At 38.6% G+C, this 21,353-nt stretch overlaps 2 protein-coding genes across 2 annotated transcripts in view; one reads left to right on the top strand and one right to left on the bottom strand.

Annotated features, from left to right (window-relative positions):
- LOC137390230 (receptor-type tyrosine-protein phosphatase alpha-like) overlaps positions 1-9,211 on the bottom strand; it is a 33,427-nt gene extending 24,216 nt beyond the window's left edge. Inside the window, exons 1-9 of the mRNA XM_068076546.1 lie at positions 8,553-9,211; positions 8,292-8,463; positions 8,036-8,131; positions 5,647-5,821; positions 5,455-5,546; positions 4,486-4,699; positions 3,287-3,390; positions 2,299-2,494; positions 138-261 (exon numbers count right to left, since the gene is read on the bottom strand). Of these exons, the coding sequence (XP_067932647.1) occupies positions 138-261; positions 2,299-2,494; positions 3,287-3,390; positions 4,486-4,699; positions 5,455-5,546; positions 5,647-5,821; positions 8,036-8,131; positions 8,292-8,463; positions 8,553-9,211 (1,832 nt within the window). The remainder of the gene's footprint in view (positions 1-137; positions 262-2,298; positions 2,495-3,286; positions 3,391-4,485; positions 4,700-5,454; positions 5,547-5,646; positions 5,822-8,035; positions 8,132-8,291; positions 8,464-8,552) is intronic.
- A 10,581-nt stretch (positions 9,212-19,792) lies between these two features.
- Positions 19,793-21,016, top strand: LOC137390220 (SCAN domain-containing protein 3-like). The gene has a single exon (XM_068076533.1). The coding sequence runs from the start codon at positions 19,793-19,795 to the stop codon at positions 21,014-21,016; it is 1,224 nt and encodes a 407-aa protein (XP_067932634.1).
- Positions 21,017-21,353: the final 337 nt, after the last annotated feature.

Below are 21,353 nucleotides of genomic sequence, written 5' to 3'. Positions count from 1 at the left end.
CAGTATTCAGTCAATAAACCTTTCCTGTATCAAAAAATCAGGAAATCTTTCATTTTTTTCTAATCAATACACCACTTTTTAACACTTTTCCCGATAGAATGCTACAACAAAGAAGTAGTTAGCAATAACAGACGTACCTTTCATTTCTAAGTACATTTATCAAGTCTACAGGTTTTAGAAGGATGGATGTGTGAGAAAATCCTTTTGAGACTGTTGAGAATGCTACCAGATGCTCTGTTCGCGTGATTGAAGCGTCGGCAACTGCAAAAAATAAAAAGAGGATTAGGCTGAGAAATAGGACATATTGACTGAGTTTGACAGAAAGATAAATAATTAGGTGCACAAACATAGTATATTCACAATTTATGATGACCTTGAAATCAAAAATAAAACTGTGGTAAAGTGCTACATTCTCAAGAACCTCACTGAACAAGGGGTTGAACATCAAAATTGTTTTGTTATTATCTGCTCTTAAAACTGTAATTTCTTACAGTTTAAATATATTTGCAGTGCAAAACCAACCAACAAAAAGCTGGCATTTTAAAGATGTGATGCCTGGATCATTTGTGAATGAAGCTTAAACCTGCCGAGTTTGTCATAAATACTTTTTAGGTAATATAGCAAGAACAAGTCATTCTGATTTTATTGTTTAATATAGCAATGTACACTAATACTCACTCATTTTGCTGCATTGATAAAGATCTGCATTATCTACTTGCTCATTCATGATCTTATGATTCAACAACAATTGTAATATATTTGTGTTCAACCCTCTAGGGTTTGACAATATAGCGTTACACAGTACAATCCTACATCCAAGATAATCCAGCTCTTTGTAATACCTTGTAATACCTCTAATAATGCCTATTCAATCATCATGGATTAACACACAACACTCAACACACATGTGCATGCACACACATGCCCGCACACGCACACAAACACGCACATAAACTACTTGGTAGACATCTACTGTACCTAAACCATCTGTATCATTATGAACACAACAAGATACAAAAAATTGTAACCGCTCCCATTGTAGCATGGTAGTCTCTATATAAACTAGACATGCAGATTTCACTCACTTTCCCAGCACCTTGACTATTGTAGATACTTGTGGTCGCTACAAATTGTTTTAGTTACTAGCGTCACAAGTTGTTGAAGGAAAGTAAGGCAAGTAATAAAGAACGATATATAATAAATATCAACATTAGTTGATCAAACTGAACAATCCTTAGCTTATAGACTTTTGTTGTTGATAGCACATTTGGGAATGACAATTAGGAATTTAGTAATTTCTTAACTTAACTTTTTATTAATTACTTACAGTTATAATCTTAACTTATTGACTTTCAGTTAACAACTATAAACATTGACCCATTCACTGCAATCCAAAGGTGGTAATTTTTTGATACAAAATATGTTCAAAAAAGCGGAGATTCACTGAAATAAAAATTACACTCAGTATATTTTGAAGAAAGTATATGTTTATCATGACAAAACATACAAAATTGTAGAATAAAACTTGGTAAAAATGGCATTATTTGTTTATAATTCTTCATATATTATATAGTTGCCATTTTTCTTTAAACAACGAGTCAAAGCTAGCTTGAGCACAGCTCACTTTTATTAAATATATGAAACTAACTAGCACGCTTCGAGCAAAAGTTTGTGATCGCTATAATTCCTAGGAGTATTACGCATGAACAGTTGCATACACTGATTCTACATATGCTATAAACCACCAGCAATAGTCTCCATACGATCCCAGCAAGTAGAAAAATATCACTCGTCGTAGAATTATTCTCAACTTCGTGTTTTTAAGTGAGCGCATGATAAACAATATAGACCTAATTTCAAAGGCAATTTTTTATGTAAAAGCTCGTCTTTGCAGCAATACAAACGGTGTTGTTATTTCTGCATCTGGTAAAAAAATCAACTGGCTCTACAAAGAAATACGAATCAAAGATGAATTGCGGATGTCGAAAAACCGAAACGCATAGTACTACTCTGACTAGATGCCTATATTATGTCGTGAGCTAAATAGCAGTTCCTCACATGCTAATCTTTTGGATGCTAGGTTAGCACTATGTATATAACTTATGAGTAAGAGATAATATTGTTCACAAGGGCTGCATTTCGACTTGCTAAATGTATTGCTATCTACATATCTAATGCATACAGAAACTTTAACAGCTAGACTTGTACCATATAAGTATTGCCGAAGAACCCAGTTAAGATCTAAACCTACATATCATTAAACAAGACAAAGAGTGTGTAAAATAGCAATCAACATACGTTGGAGTTGAGTGTATCCTATGACATTAGCTGTTGGACTATCTCCAGCTGTATTTGATGCATAGACACTGCAGGTGATTCTTGAAGCAGGCAGAAATCCACAGACTTTTGGAAATGAGTCTCTTGTGATGTTTGATGCATCGAGTGTAGAGTATGTAGAGTTTCTCAACTGTGATTGGCTGTCTTGACAGCTGTACTGCTCATGAGAATTATAATTATTTTACAATCGATTTCGAGAGCTCATATTGATTTTTACATAAAAAGCAAGTTAGTTTACATGGAAGATAGAGTACTAAAACATATTTATGAACAAAAAACAGATATCAATTGGTTCAGATGTTACTAAATGTTAATCATGACAAACCTGTAATATGAACGATCTAATAAAGGGGTCTAAGTGGCGATGTAAGTAACAATGTATAATACACTATAGACGCATAGGCAGCCAAATAATAAAAGCTGTGTACAACTTATTATGGTCTATGAAGCCTTCTTCTCAAAACACTGCACTTATCACTCAGTGTAAACAGTACAACTGCAGAAAGATAATGTATCAGCATGAATTGTCTGAGATTTAGCCCCGATTGGTTGAAACGATGTATAACTCAGCCAATCATTGCATGCCTCAATAGTAGCAAATCTGCTTATGGTCACTTATTAAATATAATGCTAGAATATGTTTTAGTTTCATAATTACAATTTTGAGTGACTACATCTAGTCGACTGATCAATAAACTACAGCTGACTTATAAGTTATATAATTTTAACAATTACTAAGTTCAACGCAGCCATTCTGTAGGAAGATGAGAATAAGACATAGTTGAAGCCTTAGAGTTTCAGTACATTGCTGAGAATCAGTATACTGTCATACAATATCATCAGGTTTAACTTCTATTTGAATATACTGGAAAGTGAAAATACTGTGATTGTGCAACAAACCAGTAGTTCAGTTGTTAATATTTTATGCATGACTATAAGCAATACTTACACTATATGTTAGAAGAAGCCCATTTGTTAACCTTGGAGATCCAATAGTCAGTTCAACACACGAAGAGGAAAATTCAAGGATGAGATATGGAGAGTCTGTTGGAGCTATGGTAACAACATAATTATGTAACAGAACATACATGTAATTAAACTCTCACAGACACTAGTTGTACTATTAAAGTCCTAAAACAAGTGCTAGTTTTATATTTGTATTAAACAACCATAATATATCTTATTATTAGGTTATAACACTCTGGCTAGAATGCTATAACTAGACTCACCATGTAACCCTACAACATCTTCTCACAAATAAAGATGTAATGTCAAAGTGGTTTAAGAAGATAATGAATGTGAGCAATGTATGAGCTCCTTCATTTTCTGTACAAGTCATGTTAAGTCGAGCAACTATTTTCCACATCATCAATACATGCCATGAAAATGAGGAGAACTACCTTATTAGGTAGGGCATTGCCATACCAGCTGGGTAAAACTAATCTATATAAAACATAGGCATGTCTAATAATAAATAAATCAATCACAGTTGAGGTGTGATCGAGCATGACCAGCGCAAATTGAGAATAACTGTCTCAATTAGTTTTCTGTTACAAGCCCTGCCAGCAGTGATCTATTTGCTAACTTCTGAAAAATTATTTAGCAATGTCACAAGTTCAATTTTGTAGTTTGTACCCGCTGTTTCATGATACATACATGCCATAAAAATTATGAGAATTGTCTTACCGATCAGGACATTGCCATACCAACTGGGTAACAATACCATAACACATCACACAGCAAAATCTACATAGCTAATACCTCAAACAGTTACAAAGAAAAATAAGAGGCAAATTTGTTAACTCCCAGCAACATAGAAATTCATAAGGCCTCAATAAAAACCTAAAACTGTTGTGATATTAGTCCTACTGATTTACAATGTGCAGCTAGAGCTAGATAGCTACTGTACTGGTTAGATATGTCAACTCTTGAAAAAAAAAACATAATAGAACTTTACAATGCTTTAATAAATATCGACAACTGCTATGAGAAAAGCTGTATTTGTATAAAAGGCATGAGTTATAGGAATGAGAAACATAAAAGTTACACTCACCCACTATGAAGCGAAATGTATTAAAATGCAAGTACAATACATAAGTTTGAACTACCGGAACTACAATAACTCGAAATTCAAAAGCCAATGCTTACATGTTTCCTGTGTGTATGTTGGGTATGAAGAGTCACTGCTGAATCCCTCGTCATTTGTGGTTGATATCAGAAGGATGAAGTTAGTATAAGGGTAAAGACCCTTTACATTAAAATCTCTTTTGTCTGCTTCATTGATTTGAGTTTTGAGAAGTTGATTGTTATAGAACAGGGAGATGCTGTAGTTGGCTATTCTACGACAGTTTGGTATCACAGGCTGTAAAGTATTGAGTCATTGCTGAGTAGTAGGAACTAATCACAATACTTAATGTTAATACAAATAGAATAGCAGAGTAAGAACTCTTCACAAAAGCATTACAGTGAACCACCGCCAAACAACATTAAGCAATTTTAGTGTTGGGAGTGCAAGGCAAAAATGTTGTGGGGAAGGGCATAAGAGCTTATACTAATTATCTAATGCAGACCCTAGCAAAAAAAATTATAATTTTATATCCAAACTGTTTTTATTAAAGCAATTTGTTTAAATATTATACGTTAGCCAGTACATCTTCAAAACGGATGTAGCAATTAACGGCAATCTGAGAGACTTGACAGCAAGACTTGACGTTTGGTACACTAAACTTTTGTGTTACTACGTAACCGAAACCTGGAATTTAGTTTAAATGAACTTGGCTTATTAGACACACAGTTAAAGCTGAGTTTTAATCTTTTACTGGTCTTAAATTTTGTCATTTCAATTTTTAATCATCTGACTTCGGTTTAGCGTTTTTTGCTTTGCGTTCATTATAAACTTTAGCTAACCTTACTAAAAACATTTTCAAACTAACTCAACAAGAAAGACCGAGTGATGCTGTTGTAATTTGAATTCTGGAAAGACATTGTTGTTGAAATCACATGATGGGGAAAACGTCGTAATGAGGAATCGGAAAAGCTTTGTTTTCTCTTTTTGGAGGCAAAAAAACCCGCAAGCCAGCATGCATTAAGCTTCGTTATAACAGAAAGTCTACAAACCATCCATGTGAAGTTCATATTAATCAGCTCTCTCATCTCTCCATTGTTATAAACTACCATCTGCGTCTCTTGTACCATTGCCTTTCCAGGAACTAGCAAAAGGCAGATTTATATTGCAAAAATAGATGGGTTGAAGTTGTTAGATAATAACAGCTGTATTGAGTAGCACTATGAATCATTATCTGCAGTTACCTCCACAGTATACTGAAGTTTCATTGTTAGCTGATGGTCCATATCCAACGTCTGTAGAAGCCCTCACTTCACAAATTACCAAATCACCAGGTTGATAATCGCATAACACAAGTTCCTCCGGGACTGTGATGGTTGTGTATTTTGGGCTAGTTGAATTGAAAACATTGCATCTGTACTAAAAATTAAAGAAAAGTACTTGTAGTAAAAGTAAAATATGCTTATAGCAGATAGGATTTAAATGATCACAGCAGACCTGTAGAGTCATATAAAACAAACTGTAAGTGTCTAGGGCAAAAACTTACAGTGAATAACGTGTATCTACTGATACCACGGTAAATGTGAACAGTACCAGAAACTTTCAAAGCTCATTTTTAACAGAGATTGCAAAGCTGCTACCTATGTAAAACAGTGTGGTTGGAATAACACAGATAGCTGTATATACTGCAGTTTTTAGATGTTGAAACTGTATAACTATACTGCAAAATTAGCAAGAACTATGTTCAGACAGCCAAAACACTTCAACACCGGCTTATGACTTGAATTATAAGCAAAGGTTTACACAGATGAGCAGCAAAGTGAGACATGTATTTTTTTTCTATAAGAACTTGGTAAGAACTCCATACAGCAACGCACATAATAATGTTGCGTGTTACCCTAGGATACGTATGCATTCGCGACGTCTAACTTTCACGTTTTCGCGGAGTCAACCTCTCACGGAATTCTCATGAGCGAAACTTAACTATCATAATGAACAAGCGAAAACGCGGAATGAAATAGCTTTGTTTATTGATATCCACAATAAAATCGTCATATAGAGGGACCTAGACATCACTGATAGTTCAAGAAACAAATGGCAGCAAGCAATCAATTTGAATTATCGATCTTGTCCACAAATTTCTACCTGCGGTTTACAAATACAAACTAGTCCCAAATTAAAAATTATTTCTCACTAGCGAACTAGACCTAACGATTCTGATCTGTTTGTTTCACTGCATTTATTTTCACATCACCATATTTTCGCACTCATAGGAGCCGCGAAATTAAGTGGCAGCAAAATTTTACTCTGTGTGCTACTCACGAATCTAGATACTAGCGAAATAAAAGTGTCCTAGGGTATTACATATCAAAACCATTAGCTAGATAACTGTTACTTTGTGAGCTGTTACTTGATAGATATCAGGTACATTGTGTTAGCTATTTTTATTTGTTTATTTCACCCCCGAGGCATGGTGAATTGCAACAAGTAAAAAGAGTTTTCTATTGTAATATCATGCTCTGAAGTGTTTTCTTTAGAAAGTGGGAATGGATCAAGTTGTATTTAGTAATTTCATTTTGGAAAGTTTGATTTGTGATGCAAAATAATTGACATATGAGGTCGGTCCTGGAACACCTCAACAGATATGTTTGCAAAAAGTACTGTATCAGAATAAAACCGTTACTGCAATTATATCAACACAAAAGTCTGTTTTACCAGCAATACAAATATCTTAAAATTATAATAAGCCTACTCAGCTAACTTATCTTTAATGACATGAAGAATCTCAGATCAATTTCTGATAATATGTACAATTAATTCTATCAATAATAGTTTTTAAAGCTACAAATTATCACCTCAGTAAGATATGGTGAGACTTGCTTTATACCAAAATATCATAATTGAAATAGATATGCAAAACTATAAACTAAAAATCAAGTTTCAAGTTCAAGACTATTATCACTTATTTCCAAACAACTGATGAATAGGCTGGTGTCTATTCTACAGCTTTCAGATTAATATAATAAATCACACACAAGGTGCTAAAGCTAATTTGATTGAGATACGAAAACCTTTAAGACAGGATTTCATAGTGTTATGTTGGCCACAGGTTATACAACTATGATACACTAGATATATACATAGCTTAGTAAAAATATCATTTGTTCTCAATTGAAATCGAAAATAATACAAAATATCGTATAGGTTTTGTGCGCTGCCCTTTACTACTCCACCAACATAAGACTCAGTGTGAAGAGTATATGTGTGTATTCTGCTATGTTTATAAGTAGTTACAGTGAAAAGCATGCAACAAGCAATGACACAGGCGCAGAACAGCTCTGCCCTCTATTGCAAACATCCGTGCTTATATAGCGGAGAGCCCCGCCTCTTGTTCCACTTGGTTGGACTGGACTCGGCTCAGTTCAGCTCCGCTTGGCTCGTCTTGTTTCAGGACACACACACGCATGCACGCACAGACACACACACACGGTCTACCACACACACAGTCAATTACACAGACAGTGCATCACACACTCCCCCCATTAGCGACTATGGCCTCCTAATAATATCATGGGATAAAGCTAGCTGGGCCAGAGCTTATTGCTGGTGAGCGCCACAGCAAAGGCGCTCTACTTCCTTGAGGAGAAGCTGGTGTTCTTGGCCTTCAAACTTCTCCCTGTACGTCAGGTTCCGCATGGCCTCGGCGACCTTCTTCCATTTCTGTGCATCCTGTGACGACAGTCAGGCTCTGTTGCGCTGGGTTTGCAAGAGCGCCTGGCTGGCAGGTGCCTGGCCTACCACCTCAGCCAGTGTGCGGTGGGTGGACCATTTCTGAGCTGTCTGATACAGCCTGGTCCAAACAGGACGTGTCCCGGCTGGGAAACGCTACCGTATCACAGTCCGCTATGCTCCTCTGCGTAGGCTGCGTTGCATTTCCCTTCTGGTAGTGAGGGTGCATGTGACTATTGGTAGAGAACCTTGCGTATTCCCTTGACAGAATTGTTCCCACATATACTGATCGACCAGATAGACCACTAGGTTGACTTCCTCTGGCTTGTGTGCTGTGTGGTGGGTTAGCACCACGCAGCACACAAGCCAACAAGACCTGTCTTATAGTGACCCAAGTTGCCATTCACAAAGGTACACAAACATGGCATAGTGCCGAAGCACATATAGTGTGATCTGCCGGCGACTAGTGGCAAACTGGCAGGTCCGGCCACTCCCTCCCTGCATCTGCTCCTCCACTCTCGCGGTAGTCCAAGCAGACAGATACTTGACCGTCCTCACTATGGGTTTCCTTGCGGGAGGACTCTTATTCTGTCCTGTTTCTCTGACGAGCGTGCTAGCGCAGAGTGGCTTAGCCGGAGAGGAGGAAGTCAAATTTGAGTAGGATGGCTTGATCATTTTTTTTCCTGTCTTTATAGCAGCCACCCGACTGACCTCCTCCACGTCTTCCATCGAGGTCTCCTTTAATAACGCCTCAACTCCTTTGTCAGTCAGCTCCAATACGGCAGGTTCCGAGTGGCCTAGTCCTCCTTGCCTGGTGCCTGTTTCTCCAACATTTCCTTTGTAGGCCACCACATTTGCCGGTGTTGGCCTATTTAACACTTCTCCAGCTTCCTTCAAGCTAATTGTGACCGAAGTCAATAAATCCCGAAGAGAGGTATCACAAGTGCTGTCCATAATCTCGAGCATACTAATATCCTCCAGAGTGAACAAATGTTTTAAAAAGAAAGTTTTGGTAGCGGCTGTGAGAGCCGTTTTACCGCTTTCCTTTTGAACCTCTGGACCATTTTCTGGTGGTCTCATTGAGTATGATACACAATTCTTGTATTGTTCTGGCTTTCTAGTAGTTCGGGCCAGCTTTGGATTACGTCAGACAGGTTTCGATGGGAACTCCGGTGTCAAAGCCAATCCGGTTTCCTCCGTGTTTGACTCCGGTTCTCATAGAACTTCTCCGAGTGTGACCGGATCGGTTGTTACTGAGCTCGATCTTTGGTCCCTTCTTTCTTCCGGCTCGACCTGGTTTTCTGTGAGAGCTGTCTTCAGTTTTTGATTTCTTGGGGCTTCCATCAGCAGTTTTTCTCAGTTGAGAGGCCCCATTACTGGTAGGGGGTCATTTTCGTTTTCTCCCGGATTTTTCTCCGGTCTGCCTGATCTGGCTCTTTTCATGTTAGGACCCCTTTATGGCTCTAGGGTGGCCGGGGCCTGCTCAAGCCTTTCCGGACAGGCGTGGTAGGGCTCAAGTCTTGCTTCCCTCTGAATTGATGACTGGCCTTGTCTCTCTACTATGTAGGTGTGGTTGCCCCAGGCCTTAAAGACCTGGCATAGTCCCACAAATCTTGCCTGTAGCTTGGAGTTCTCCTCCCTCCGTCGCTGGTGCTTGTTTGTGAGCCATACCTAGTCGCCTGGGGCGTACAGCGGGAGTTCCTTTTGGTATTTTTGCCACACTTTTATCTGGTTCTGTTGTAGCACTTCATGCATGGTTTGCAATCTTCGCGGTACTCCTAGTGCATATTCGTGGGTAGGGAAGAACGCTGTTGGTGGAGGGTGACTCTTTAGCTGGTCCGGCAACCTCAGCTCTCATCCCAACATCAGTGTATTGGCCATTTCTCCTGTTTCAGAGTGGGGGATGCCTCGAAATGTCCTCATCAGCTGAGGCAGAAACAGGTCACACTCATCCTGCCCTTGGGCGGCTAACATTGTTGCCCAGAGGGAATCCCCAAGCTCACAGTTATTCCGCTTTATGATTCCGTTGGCCTGTGAGTGGTATGGGTTAGTGTGCATTTTTTCTACGTTCTAGAGTTGGCACAGTTCGACCATTAATTGACTCTCGAACTGCACCCCTGATCTGTGTGAATATACTCTGGTAGCCCCAGGTAACAAAACACCCGTGCATCCAGAGCGTTTGCGATGACCGATACCGTGGCATCGAGTAGCGCCAGCGCGTCCTGCCATCGGGTGAAGTGGTCTGTGAGGACCAGCACCCATTTGTTTTCTCTTGGAGTGGCCCAACTGGATTAACGACCACCTTCTGCTAAAGCCTTTCTGCGTAGAGCCTCTACTTTCCTCCGGCTTATTTAGTCCCTCCATTCTTTTCGGCTTGTCACACCTCGCAACTCTTTACGAGCTGTCTGACAGTGGATGCCAGTCTGGGCCAGTACCAGGTAAACTGGAGGTGGCTTGTCGTCCCTCCCACCCAGAGTGGGTCAGGAAATGGGTTTGCCACACCGCGGTCTCCCACACGGCTGGCGGGCATATGGCGCACAATCTAGCGTGGCCCTGCGGGGCCATACGTGCCTCCAGCACGCCGTCCTTTCAAATGCGTAAGGAACCCCATGCGGCTTAGCTTGTCCAGCTCCCTACTTTTAGGTGTTGCGCTGGCACCTCTTTTCTTGTAGCGAGTGCACGATACATGAAGGCCATTGGTCCCTGCCCTGTTGCCTGTATTGCCAACTCACCATTTGGTCTTGGTTCAGCCTGAGGGGCTGGTAGCCCGTCGGGGACACCACTGATACTCAGATTCAGTCCTGGCACAGTTGGGGTGGGAGTCTCGCGCAAGCTACTGGTTGACGCCCCGGAGTATGCGATATTGTCCAGGGCCAATCCCGTCCTGTCGAAAGCGGGAGTCCCATCCAGGAAACTGGTTGATACCCATGTGGCTAACAGCTCCTTTTTCCAAGCCAACTCCCTCCATGATGGGCCTCTGTCCCTTTGTTCAAGCATTGTCGGCAGTCCTCACAGGCTTGCCTACTCAGGCTGTCTGCATTTCCATGCCGGGTTCCTGACTGGTGCTCCAGGGTATACCGGAACTCCACCAGGATCTTGAGCCATCAGGCCACTTGGTTCGAGGGCTCTCTCCTTCTGCATAACCATCGGAAAAAATGCATGATCGGTCCGGAGGAGGAACTTCTGTCCATACAGATCGGGCCGAAAATGTTTCACTGCCTGACAACTGCGAGCAACTTGCTTCTAGTAACGCAGCAATTGTGTTCCGAAGGGGTAAGAGTTTTGCTGTAGTTGGCAATGACTTTCTTGCAGCCTTCTTGCACTTGAGACAGCACAGCCTCCACCCTACATCCATTGGCATCCGTATTCATAACATAGTGTTTTTGGGGGTCTGGATAGCTCAAGATTAGGATGGAGCTGCTGCTGTACTTTAATTTGTTGAAGGCGATCTGCTCTTCCTTCACCCATTTCCAAGTCTCTCCCTTTGCCATTTGCCGGTGCAAGGGGTGCGCTATCATGCCAAACTTCGGGATGTATTGTCAGTAGTAGCTGACTATTCTGAGGAACCGCTATAGTTTCTTAACTATGCATAGGTTTGGCCACTCTGCGACCGCCTTTACTTTAGTGGGTTCTATGGAGACTCCATCCCTGCTTACTATGTGGCCCAGGTGGCGTACCTGGGGCTGTAGTAACTTGCATGTGGAAAATTTCAACTTCAGTCCGGCCCTGTGAAGTCTCTAGAAGACCTCATCGAGTCGATGCAGGTGCGTGTTGAAATCCAACGCGATGAATATGATGTCGTAGAAGTATAACAACAGCATCCTCCAGTGAAGACCGTGTAAGATGCGTTCCATGAGCCTCAGAAAGGTGGCTAGGACAGAGGTCAGCCTGAAGGGTAGCACCTTTCATTTCCACAGTCCAGATCGGATCGAGAAGGCTGATCTCTTTTAGGCCTCAGCATCCAGGGGCACTTGCCAATACTCACTCACCAGGTCAAGTGTGCTAAAGCATCAGCTGCCAGAAGGAGCGACCAGACTGTCATTAACCCTGGGTAAGAGATAGGCATCCTGCGCGGTGACAGCATTCAAGTGTCGGTGATCTATGCAGAATCGCCACTTCCCATCCTTCTTCCAGACCAACACTACGGGGAGCTCCAAGCTCTTCCAGCTGACTCAATAAAACCTTTCTTGAGTAAATCCGGTACCTGCCTTTAGACCCCCGCCTCCTTTTCCAGACCTAGTCTGTGAGATGGTTGCCAGATCCGCCGAGTGCCCTCCTTAAGTGGAATGGAGTGTTCCACTTCAGAGGTCCTTCCTACGTCGCCGTCACCCGTGCTGAACACGATGGCATATTGACTCAGCAAAAAAGCCAGCCTTGCCGTCTGGCCTGTCCCATCACAATTCGGTTATGCTGCCTGGAACAACTCCTCAAGGTGAGCCGGCACACCTTCGGTTGAAGTCCAACCATCTTCACACAATCAGGAGTCGCTATTTTTGACCTGCGGGGTGTCTACCTCCATATACGTGCCGATAGTGGCCCCGAACAGGAGAGTTAATGACCGTTCCATTGGTATACAAATATGAATATTGCCCTTTTTTATGGCAGTTCTTCTACTGAGTCCGTTGCTGCAGGCAAGGTTTTACACGACTCTCTCTGGGTTTCTTCCTGTTGCCAGGAAGTTTTTCTAGTAGGAGCTACGCAGCCATTTCTGAGGCAGGCCCTATTTCGTGTCATTGGGTTTCTTTCTACTACCACTTTGAAAACAGCAGAACAATCATCCAGTAATCCAGTACGAGTCTCGTAGTGGAGTTTAGTTGGGATCGTCTTAATCCCACTGCTGCCACTATTGTAAAGGTTTTGTGCGCTGCCATTACTCCACCACATAAGACTCAGTGTGAAGGGTATATACATGTATTCTGATTTGCTCATAAGTAGTTACAGTGAAAAGTATGCAACAAGCAATGAAACAGGCACAGAACAGCTCTGTCCTCTACTACAAACGTCCGTGCTTATATAGCAGGGAACCCTGCCTCTTGTTCCACTTGGTTGGATTGGACTCAGCTTGGCTTAGTTCGGTTCAGCTCGGCTTAGTTTGGCCCACACACACATGCTCGCATGCACAAACACTGTCTGTCACAATATATTGTAAAGGGCAGCAATTATCAAAAAACATTCCTAAGTAAAATAGAAAAATGTGCTTAAAATGAATGGTGTTAACCGATCATAACTGTAGCCTAGTGTTTAAAAGGCATTTCTGTTAGTTTATAACTGCCAACAGCAGCAATATTTAAATTGAGCATTTTGTAGTGCAATGATAATGATTTAGAATGTTTTGCTATGACAGTCTGAAAATACTAGTAAGTTATTTAGCTTATAGAATTGAATTATAATCAACACTAACCAATGTGACCCAAATGACCCAAAACTATATTCTCCAATTACTGTGCATTTTCAGCGCCCAACAGTATGAAATTGAACTTCATACAAAGCCTAATAGAATAAAGTGGAATATATTGTATGACTTGGCTCACAGATTTGGGAAATATATGTTTTATTATCAGCGTATAGCAGTGCTGCTCAATTATGCAGATAACTATTTTAGCATGATATTACTTTTCATATGCACAAGGAGAAAACTTTTCCTTACTGTTGCAAAAAGGATTGCTAACCAAAATAATTAAATTATTAATTATAAATTTTACATTAAACGTATATCGATGCTTATAAACTGCAATTAGTCTAATGCCAGGATGAAATATAATGCTACTTTACATTTTTCATTTTTAAAGGTTAGTTATGGTACTAAATTACTTTAACATATGAGAGATCAATGCATTGTGTTCCATCAATGGTCTTGCGCTACTTGTTTAAAAATTCGTGGTTTAAAAACTTTGCTCGTTCAATGAACCATATCCTAAATAGTACAACAACAGCATTGATTCACAGATATCTTGTCTTGTGGTAAAAATGATGTCATACTGCCATATAGTTTGGTACACTTGTCAAGTACTCCCTGATATGCATGGTGAGGCTGCTGAGGTTTAGTACTTCCTAGAACTTAAATAAGTGTTTTATCCAACAGCATAATAAAGGTTAAACACATTAGTCTTAGCTCTGTGTAGACTAACAGTAATGACAATAAAGTTTCCCATATAGACACCGCTTGTGTTGAGTACCTGGTATTCAGTAATAACTCCATTAGGTTGCTGAGGTTTAGTCCAGGACAAACTGATACAGCTCAAGTTAAATGGATTCGTGATAACCTTAACAGGTCCTGGTTCTGAAATTAACATGTTAACTACAAATATAAAATGGCTAATAAGACTAGCAAATTATACCTTAGGGTAAGCAGGCATCGTAAACTATCTTTCAAGCACCATCATACCAAAGAAAATGAATATTTGGCAGAAGAACCTTTGGGCCAAAGCCAGTTGCCGAGCAATATCAAAGAGGCAACCGGCGCCATGACAGGGCTGAGCCCTGAATCAACAAGCAACACGACTGCCGGCAATACTTCAGGTCAGCTGCTGAGTCAATCATGCTACCAAGGGGATGGAGCCAATCTAGGAGCGATACGTATAAAAGGAGCCGCCCGCAGAAGCAATGAAGACCAGAGCGACTGGAAGTATCATCCTATGCAGTTATTTCTATGCGCACTACTCTTGACTGTATAATATATTTGAAAAACTGTATACGTATATAGCCTCGCACTCAACTGGTTCGTTTCTTTGTGGAGCATGTAGATGAACTTGTGATAGTTTTGATACAAAAGACTCACTTACTATTTGCTTATTTAGCGTTGTGATCAGTGCAAGAAGAGAATTATTCATCGAATCAAATCTACTAGCTTGCTAATAATTCCTCAACAAGTAAACCTAATCATAATAGCAACACTACTAGCTGCTATAAACACAACATCTGCTAACATTGCATCATCTTTTTACGAATGATCGACATAATATTTCCAATAAATGAGCTTTTTAAAATCAGCAGTTGTCACAAATTATTACAGAAACTAGAATTATATTTTAAGTAAATTAAATGTTAAAGTATGAGTGATCTAAGTAGAACATAGGAATGCTTATTAATATACTATCCAATCACATTTGAGGTGTGATCGCGCATGACCAAGGCAAATTGAGATCAGTTGCTCCTGTTAATTTCCTGTTACAAGACCTGGCAGCAGTGATCTATTTGCTAATCTCTGAAAAATCATCTAGTGATGTCACAATGTTCAACTTTGTATCCACTGTTCAAGTCTGTTGCTGTAGATGTTTTAAATTTGCCTTTTTGCTGATCATCTTAACAATGCCACATCTCTTCAGACTTAGACTAGCATCATGTGTTGCATTTAAATGCAACTTGAGATACTGTCAATATGGGCAATGAAAAGTGTTTTGCAGTCTTCAATCCGCCGACGATATACATTTTACATTTGATTGCATAGAAATAATTTGCTAAAACAGCAAAAGGAATATAAAACTAGTTGAAGCTGCATGTTCAGAAGCAGTTTATGATATTTGGTAAAAACCAGATCAGTTAACTATTCAGGCAATTCTGAATCATCAGCCAATGAGGACCTTGCAAAACAATCAGCTTAATCTCCGAATGCTCATGTTTGATTTTTAACTTCTACTCTGCCATGATAAGCAATCAGTAAAGAATAACATCCTATAAATACATTTCATTGAATTACCTTTCATTATTCACAATTCATAGCTTCAAATATTGTGGACAAGATCTGACAATGATTGTCTGATCTCCGCTACTATGAACACCTGTTACAACATACATTATGATTTACTGCCACAGAAAAATTAGAACAACAAAGTAAGTATATTAGCAGCTCTTTTCTCTGAATATTACCAATTTATTAGGCTAGAAATTAGTTTAATATTTAAAAGCCATTAATTTTACATTGCATTGAATTCCTAAACTGGTTGCAATAATTTTGTTTTTAAGGCTTGTAGTTACTGTTACTGTAAACTCCGGGCTGCAGTGATAGTTTTTAACAAAACTCTTGGTTGAACTAATTTGGCTTTATTTTAAAGAGAAAAACAATATCTTCTTTCGATGGAAATTTAACAATCTATGTGGGATATTTGATACATAGTTCCGAATTTTTAGAAGTAATTAATCCAAGGATTGTTTTAAATTGAAACAGATTTACTATCTGTAATGAAATAACTTCTTTTGTTTGTCATAACAACAAATAAATCTGTACATTGACCTTGACCACTTTGAAATATTGATTGAGAAGCAAGGCTATTTTTAGCCAGAAATCCAATTAGTTGGCAAATAATCGACAACGGAATTTTGAGTTAAATATTGACAGAGTTTAACTAGCATTCGCAAAACTCCACTCAACTTTTCATGTCTAAAATATATAAAGCCAATGAATTATTGGATATTTTGTAGCAACATCTGATCAATACACAATCTTATAAATAAGTAACTAGAGAAAAAATATATTAAATAATTACCAAGTTCTCCAGTAGTTACAACAAGAGATCCAGTAATACTGAATCGTTCATCATTCCTAGCACTATACACAATAGTATAGTTGGCAACAGCATTCAGGTCATCTATGGGCTGTTTGTCTAATGTGTAGCCAACAGATCCTTGTAGTTTATACTGTCTGAGTGTAATATCTCTGCAGTTAGCTGTTATGTCCTACAATAAAAGTTCACATGATGTGCTAGTTGCAGCTAGTTATTACAATGATCTCTAAATGACTATAATTATGTGGCTAACATCTATGGATAACATGTTCAGCATGCTCAAAAGATCAAATGAAGATGTGCCCAGGATACATTACATATACTCGGCAACATTTGGAAGGTTAACTAACATTTATTGTTCACATGCTAAAACTTCCTCATGAAAACAAATTAAGACATCACTTTTTCCTGCACATGAAACTTCCATGAAAATAAATAGCTTTCAAATCATTTTTTTTGCCTTGAAATTAAAACAACTATAACAAACTTTGAAAAAAATTTTTTTTATTAGCATGTCTGTAATTGAGTTATGCATCTACAATTACAAAACAGTTAGACTGTGTATCGAGATACTTTCAGTTAATTTTACTCACATTTATGGGAATGTGCATGATAATTCTCCTTCTGTGATAATGAGCATCTTTTGGTATGTAAATGCTCTCTGTGACATAATTTGATAGTTCAAATGGTAGAACAGGTGCTGTATAATAAGCAAAATAACAGTTTCATGTTTCCGCAAGACAAATCCCACTTACTCAACTAACCAGTAAAAATAGCTGCTCTATGACAACTACATCACTCTTTCTATACCAGTTATTCTACCAAAACGCTAAAATGCTAAATAGTAGTGGGTGTGATGACAAATTTAGTAAAAAATATTATCGTAGAAATATGTATCTGATACTCAGATTATTGACGAGGGAAAAAATCCTTGAGCGTTTATTGCTTGTCAGTTCCGATGATAGCAGGGCAGCTAGAAAATTATAGATACTTATATTTTAAAAATTAGATAATAGAATATAGTTAAAAACCTGGTAGTCCAACAGCTATTTATGTAAGTAATGTAAAACAATTGCTGTTTAGCTGTTGATTAAGAGAATTGATAGCAATAGACTACAGTCAGCCATAACACTGTCAACATGATAAATTACATCATACAGTTAATAGTACAAAGGTCAACCACAAGAAATCTGAATTCTTTCAAGTTAATCCATAAAGCTAATCACTGAATAACTAAGAGCTTGCAGAGAGCCCAAATAATTAAGATAAAAGATATAAAACATTAAGCAACTACAGTAAACTAAAACACCAGCAGTTGACTGAAGGAGTACCGCATGAACCATTTAATGTGGATGTATTTTCACTTCTATCACGAAGTTCACTACATAATATTATTTGATAAATCAAAGTGTTTAAAGCTGATCCACTTTGGAAACATTGCAACATGAAAAGTGTACCCTACAGAACTGAAAACTAAGGCCTTTAAGTGAAGGCCAGTTCAGGACGTCAAACTTACTAATTTTGTAGAATCTACAAAATTTTTTGTTCATTCATCATACAATACTATAATAATAGATTAATAAATGACTACCTGTAACCAAAAGAAAATCCCAACATGAATGAAGAGTGTTTAGTAGCTCTGAGACAAACTTTACAAGCACTGACATGATACTTTATGATAATAGAACAATCAGCTAAATTTTACTTGTAAGTTTTTGTGTGCATCTGATTAATTCTAAACATCAATAAATTCTGTTTATCATAATAAACATAATTTAAAAGGCAATAAAAAACATGAAAATGCATGATATTGTATATTAAGTGGCACTATAACGTCAAAGAGAACAGCCATAAAAATAAAGTTATATTAAAGATTAGCCATGGAATAAAAACAACATTAATCTATAGTCAAAGTCATCAGGGCAACAGCATCAACATGAAATTTAGAGATGGACATTATTAGAAAATAAGATACCATTGACAACTATGATAATACCAAACATATATAGATTTATAGGATTCTTAAGGTAGCTCACCATCACAGTAAGTAGTGACTGAAGGAGCAGTAGCTGAGTTACTATTTCCAGCATTGTTCACTGCTCTTAGTTCACATTCTACTACTTGATATGGAGAGAATTGACAGAGTTGATACTCTCTCTTAGCTGCAGAGTCTTCTATATCTGTCCATGAACCCTCAATATTACACTTGTACTACAATGGCAGAAGGGAAATTGTTGTACAAGATTTGCCAAATTATTATTAATTAAATAAAAAATTACCAATTTAAGAAAACGCCACTAAAACTGAGTACTTCAAATTACGAAAAGTATTTTTCATTTGGCATGTTTATTTTTGTATATTAACTAAGAAACGTTCTTTTGCCTTTTTCTAACTGAACAAACACTTAGAGCAGTGGTTCTTCACCAGGGGGAGTTCACCCCAGGGGAAAACTTTGGGATTTTAGGCGGGGAATTTGGCAGTTTGCCAAATGGGATTTCCGTGGCACCAATCTTTCTTATATGAAGGGCAGCGAGGAGTGAATGATTTTCAGTAGTTTCAACAAAGCCAAGATCTAACACTGGGAAAAGTAAGATTGCTACACTACATGCATATATATACATACCTGCAATATTAATTGTTCAGTTACCGATTTGGTTTGCATAAACGTATAATATTTTGACAATTTGCTCTGTAGCCTAACATATGTATGATGTTTTGCTCATGTAGATATTGAACGAATTCAAATATTTTGATTGCGTATCCCATATGGCATCGAAGTACCAGAATGTGTTTTATGCATGAAAGTGCTCGCTAACGACTCCATGAAACCACATCAACTTAAGTGAAACTTAAGAAATAAACATGCAGAACACATGGATAAATCAAAGCCGTTCTTTGAAGCTGAAGAGAGAGAACTCAAGCGGGAAAAACTAGATTCTACTGGCAGCTTTTATATTCAGGCACAGGTCACTACCGAGGCATCCTATGCTCTGTATTACCGTATCGCCAGAGATTAGAAGCCACACACCATTGGTGAATCATTAGTTAAACCTTGTCTACTGGAGTGTACTAAGATTATTCTCGGAGACACAGCCGCTCAAAAGATATTTGATTTATCGACTTAATTTAAGACAACACAGTGAAATCGAGGATCGATGATATGTCTGCGGACATAAAGAGGCAAGTAATTAAAAAGATCAAGTCATCTCCCATGTTTGCCATTCAACTTGATCAGTTCACTGATGTTGCTAGCAACCTCGTTTATCCTTGTTATGAACCTGTTAGCAACCTTGTTTTGAACCTGGTTAACGACTTCTTCAGCAAAGTACATCTGGACTGGGGCAAACTAATTGGAGGCTGCACTGATGGTGCTCCAGCCATGCTTGGCTGTCGTGCTGGATTTGCACAGTTGGTAAAAGAAAATAATCCTTTACTGGTGAGTACTCATTGCTTTATTCACAGGCAAGCGCTAGCAGCAAAACCTCTTCTCAAAAGATTGCAGGAACACCTTTCTTCAGTGATTAAAGTAGTAAACTTTATCAAAGGCTCTGCCTTGCAAACACGTCTCTTCCACAAGTTATGCAAAGATATGGATGCTGTGCACTCATCACTATTGTTCCACACCAAAGTTCGATGGTTATCAAACGGTAACATGCTTCTGCATTTCTTCAATCTACGAGCAGAGATCAATAAGTTCTTGAAAACTCATAACAAACCCAAACTACTGGCTTCAATGAGGGTGGAAGGCTCAATCAATGAAGTGAACACAAATATGCAAGGTAGAGACAGAAATGTGTTGAATGTAACTAATAGTATCAATGCATTCAAGGACAAGCTCAAACTCTGGGTGGAAAGACTGGCTACTGGGATTGTAAGAGTTTCAGTTCCATTTCTGCATTCATTAGTTGATAAGACAGCTTCTTCCGCTTCTTTGCTAACCGACATAAAGCATCACGTGAACAGCTTGATAGCAGAGTTTGAGAGATATTTTCCAAAGTTAGATTTTAGGAAAGAGCAATTGATGAGCCTAACCCAAGACCCTTTCAGGCGCAATCTCCACGAGATCTCAGAACAGCTTCAGGAGGAGTTTTTGGAGCTGACAAACAACTCTGCATTGAAAGATGACTTCAAGGAGCTATCAATAGAGCACTTTTGTGTTCAGGCCCAAAAATTGTATCCAAACATAAGCCTGGCCGCTTTCAAGATGCTCATATCATTTGCTTCCATATATCTTTGCGAGTCAGCATTTTCAGCAATGCTAACCATAAAGAGCAAATCTAAAAACCGTCTGGAAGTAAAAGCTGACCTACGGTGTGCCCTATTTACAACAACTCTTAACATCAAAATTCTGGTCAGCTCCAAACAAACTCAGAAATCGCCCTAGTCTGCTGAATGTCTTACAATGATAGATAATTGAGTTTCAATATAAATTCATTTTTAATATTCCATGTAAATATGACTGTAATAAATGGATATATACATGTACATATAGCTATTTAAGTTATATATGTAAATAAAGTTCACTATCTAGTTGCAGTGCATTATTTGAAAGAGTTGGGAGGAGAGGAAGTTCTGTCTTTAGGTTTGGAAAGAGGGAAATTGGGCAAAAAAGGTTAAGAACTACTGATTTAGAGCTACAATAAGGGGAATCACTTCCTTGAAAATCGTCTCTATCTACACTGTATAACTCTGAAGCTTAATATAAATTTAAACAAACTCAA

The sequence above is a fragment of the Watersipora subatra genome, chromosome 1, assembly GCF_963576615.1.
Source record: "Watersipora subatra chromosome 1, tzWatSuba1.1, whole genome shotgun sequence".
Lineage (NCBI taxonomy): Eukaryota > Metazoa > Bryozoa > Gymnolaemata > Cheilostomatida > Watersiporidae > Watersipora > Watersipora subatra.
This window is presented reverse-complemented; position numbering and strand designations above follow the sequence as displayed.

Bases quoted from the DNA above. Each gene is read 5' to 3' on its own strand.
- LOC137390220 (XM_068076533.1), top strand. From the start codon at position 19,793: ATGTCTGCGGACATAAAGAGGCAAGTAATTAAAAAGATCAAGTCATCT.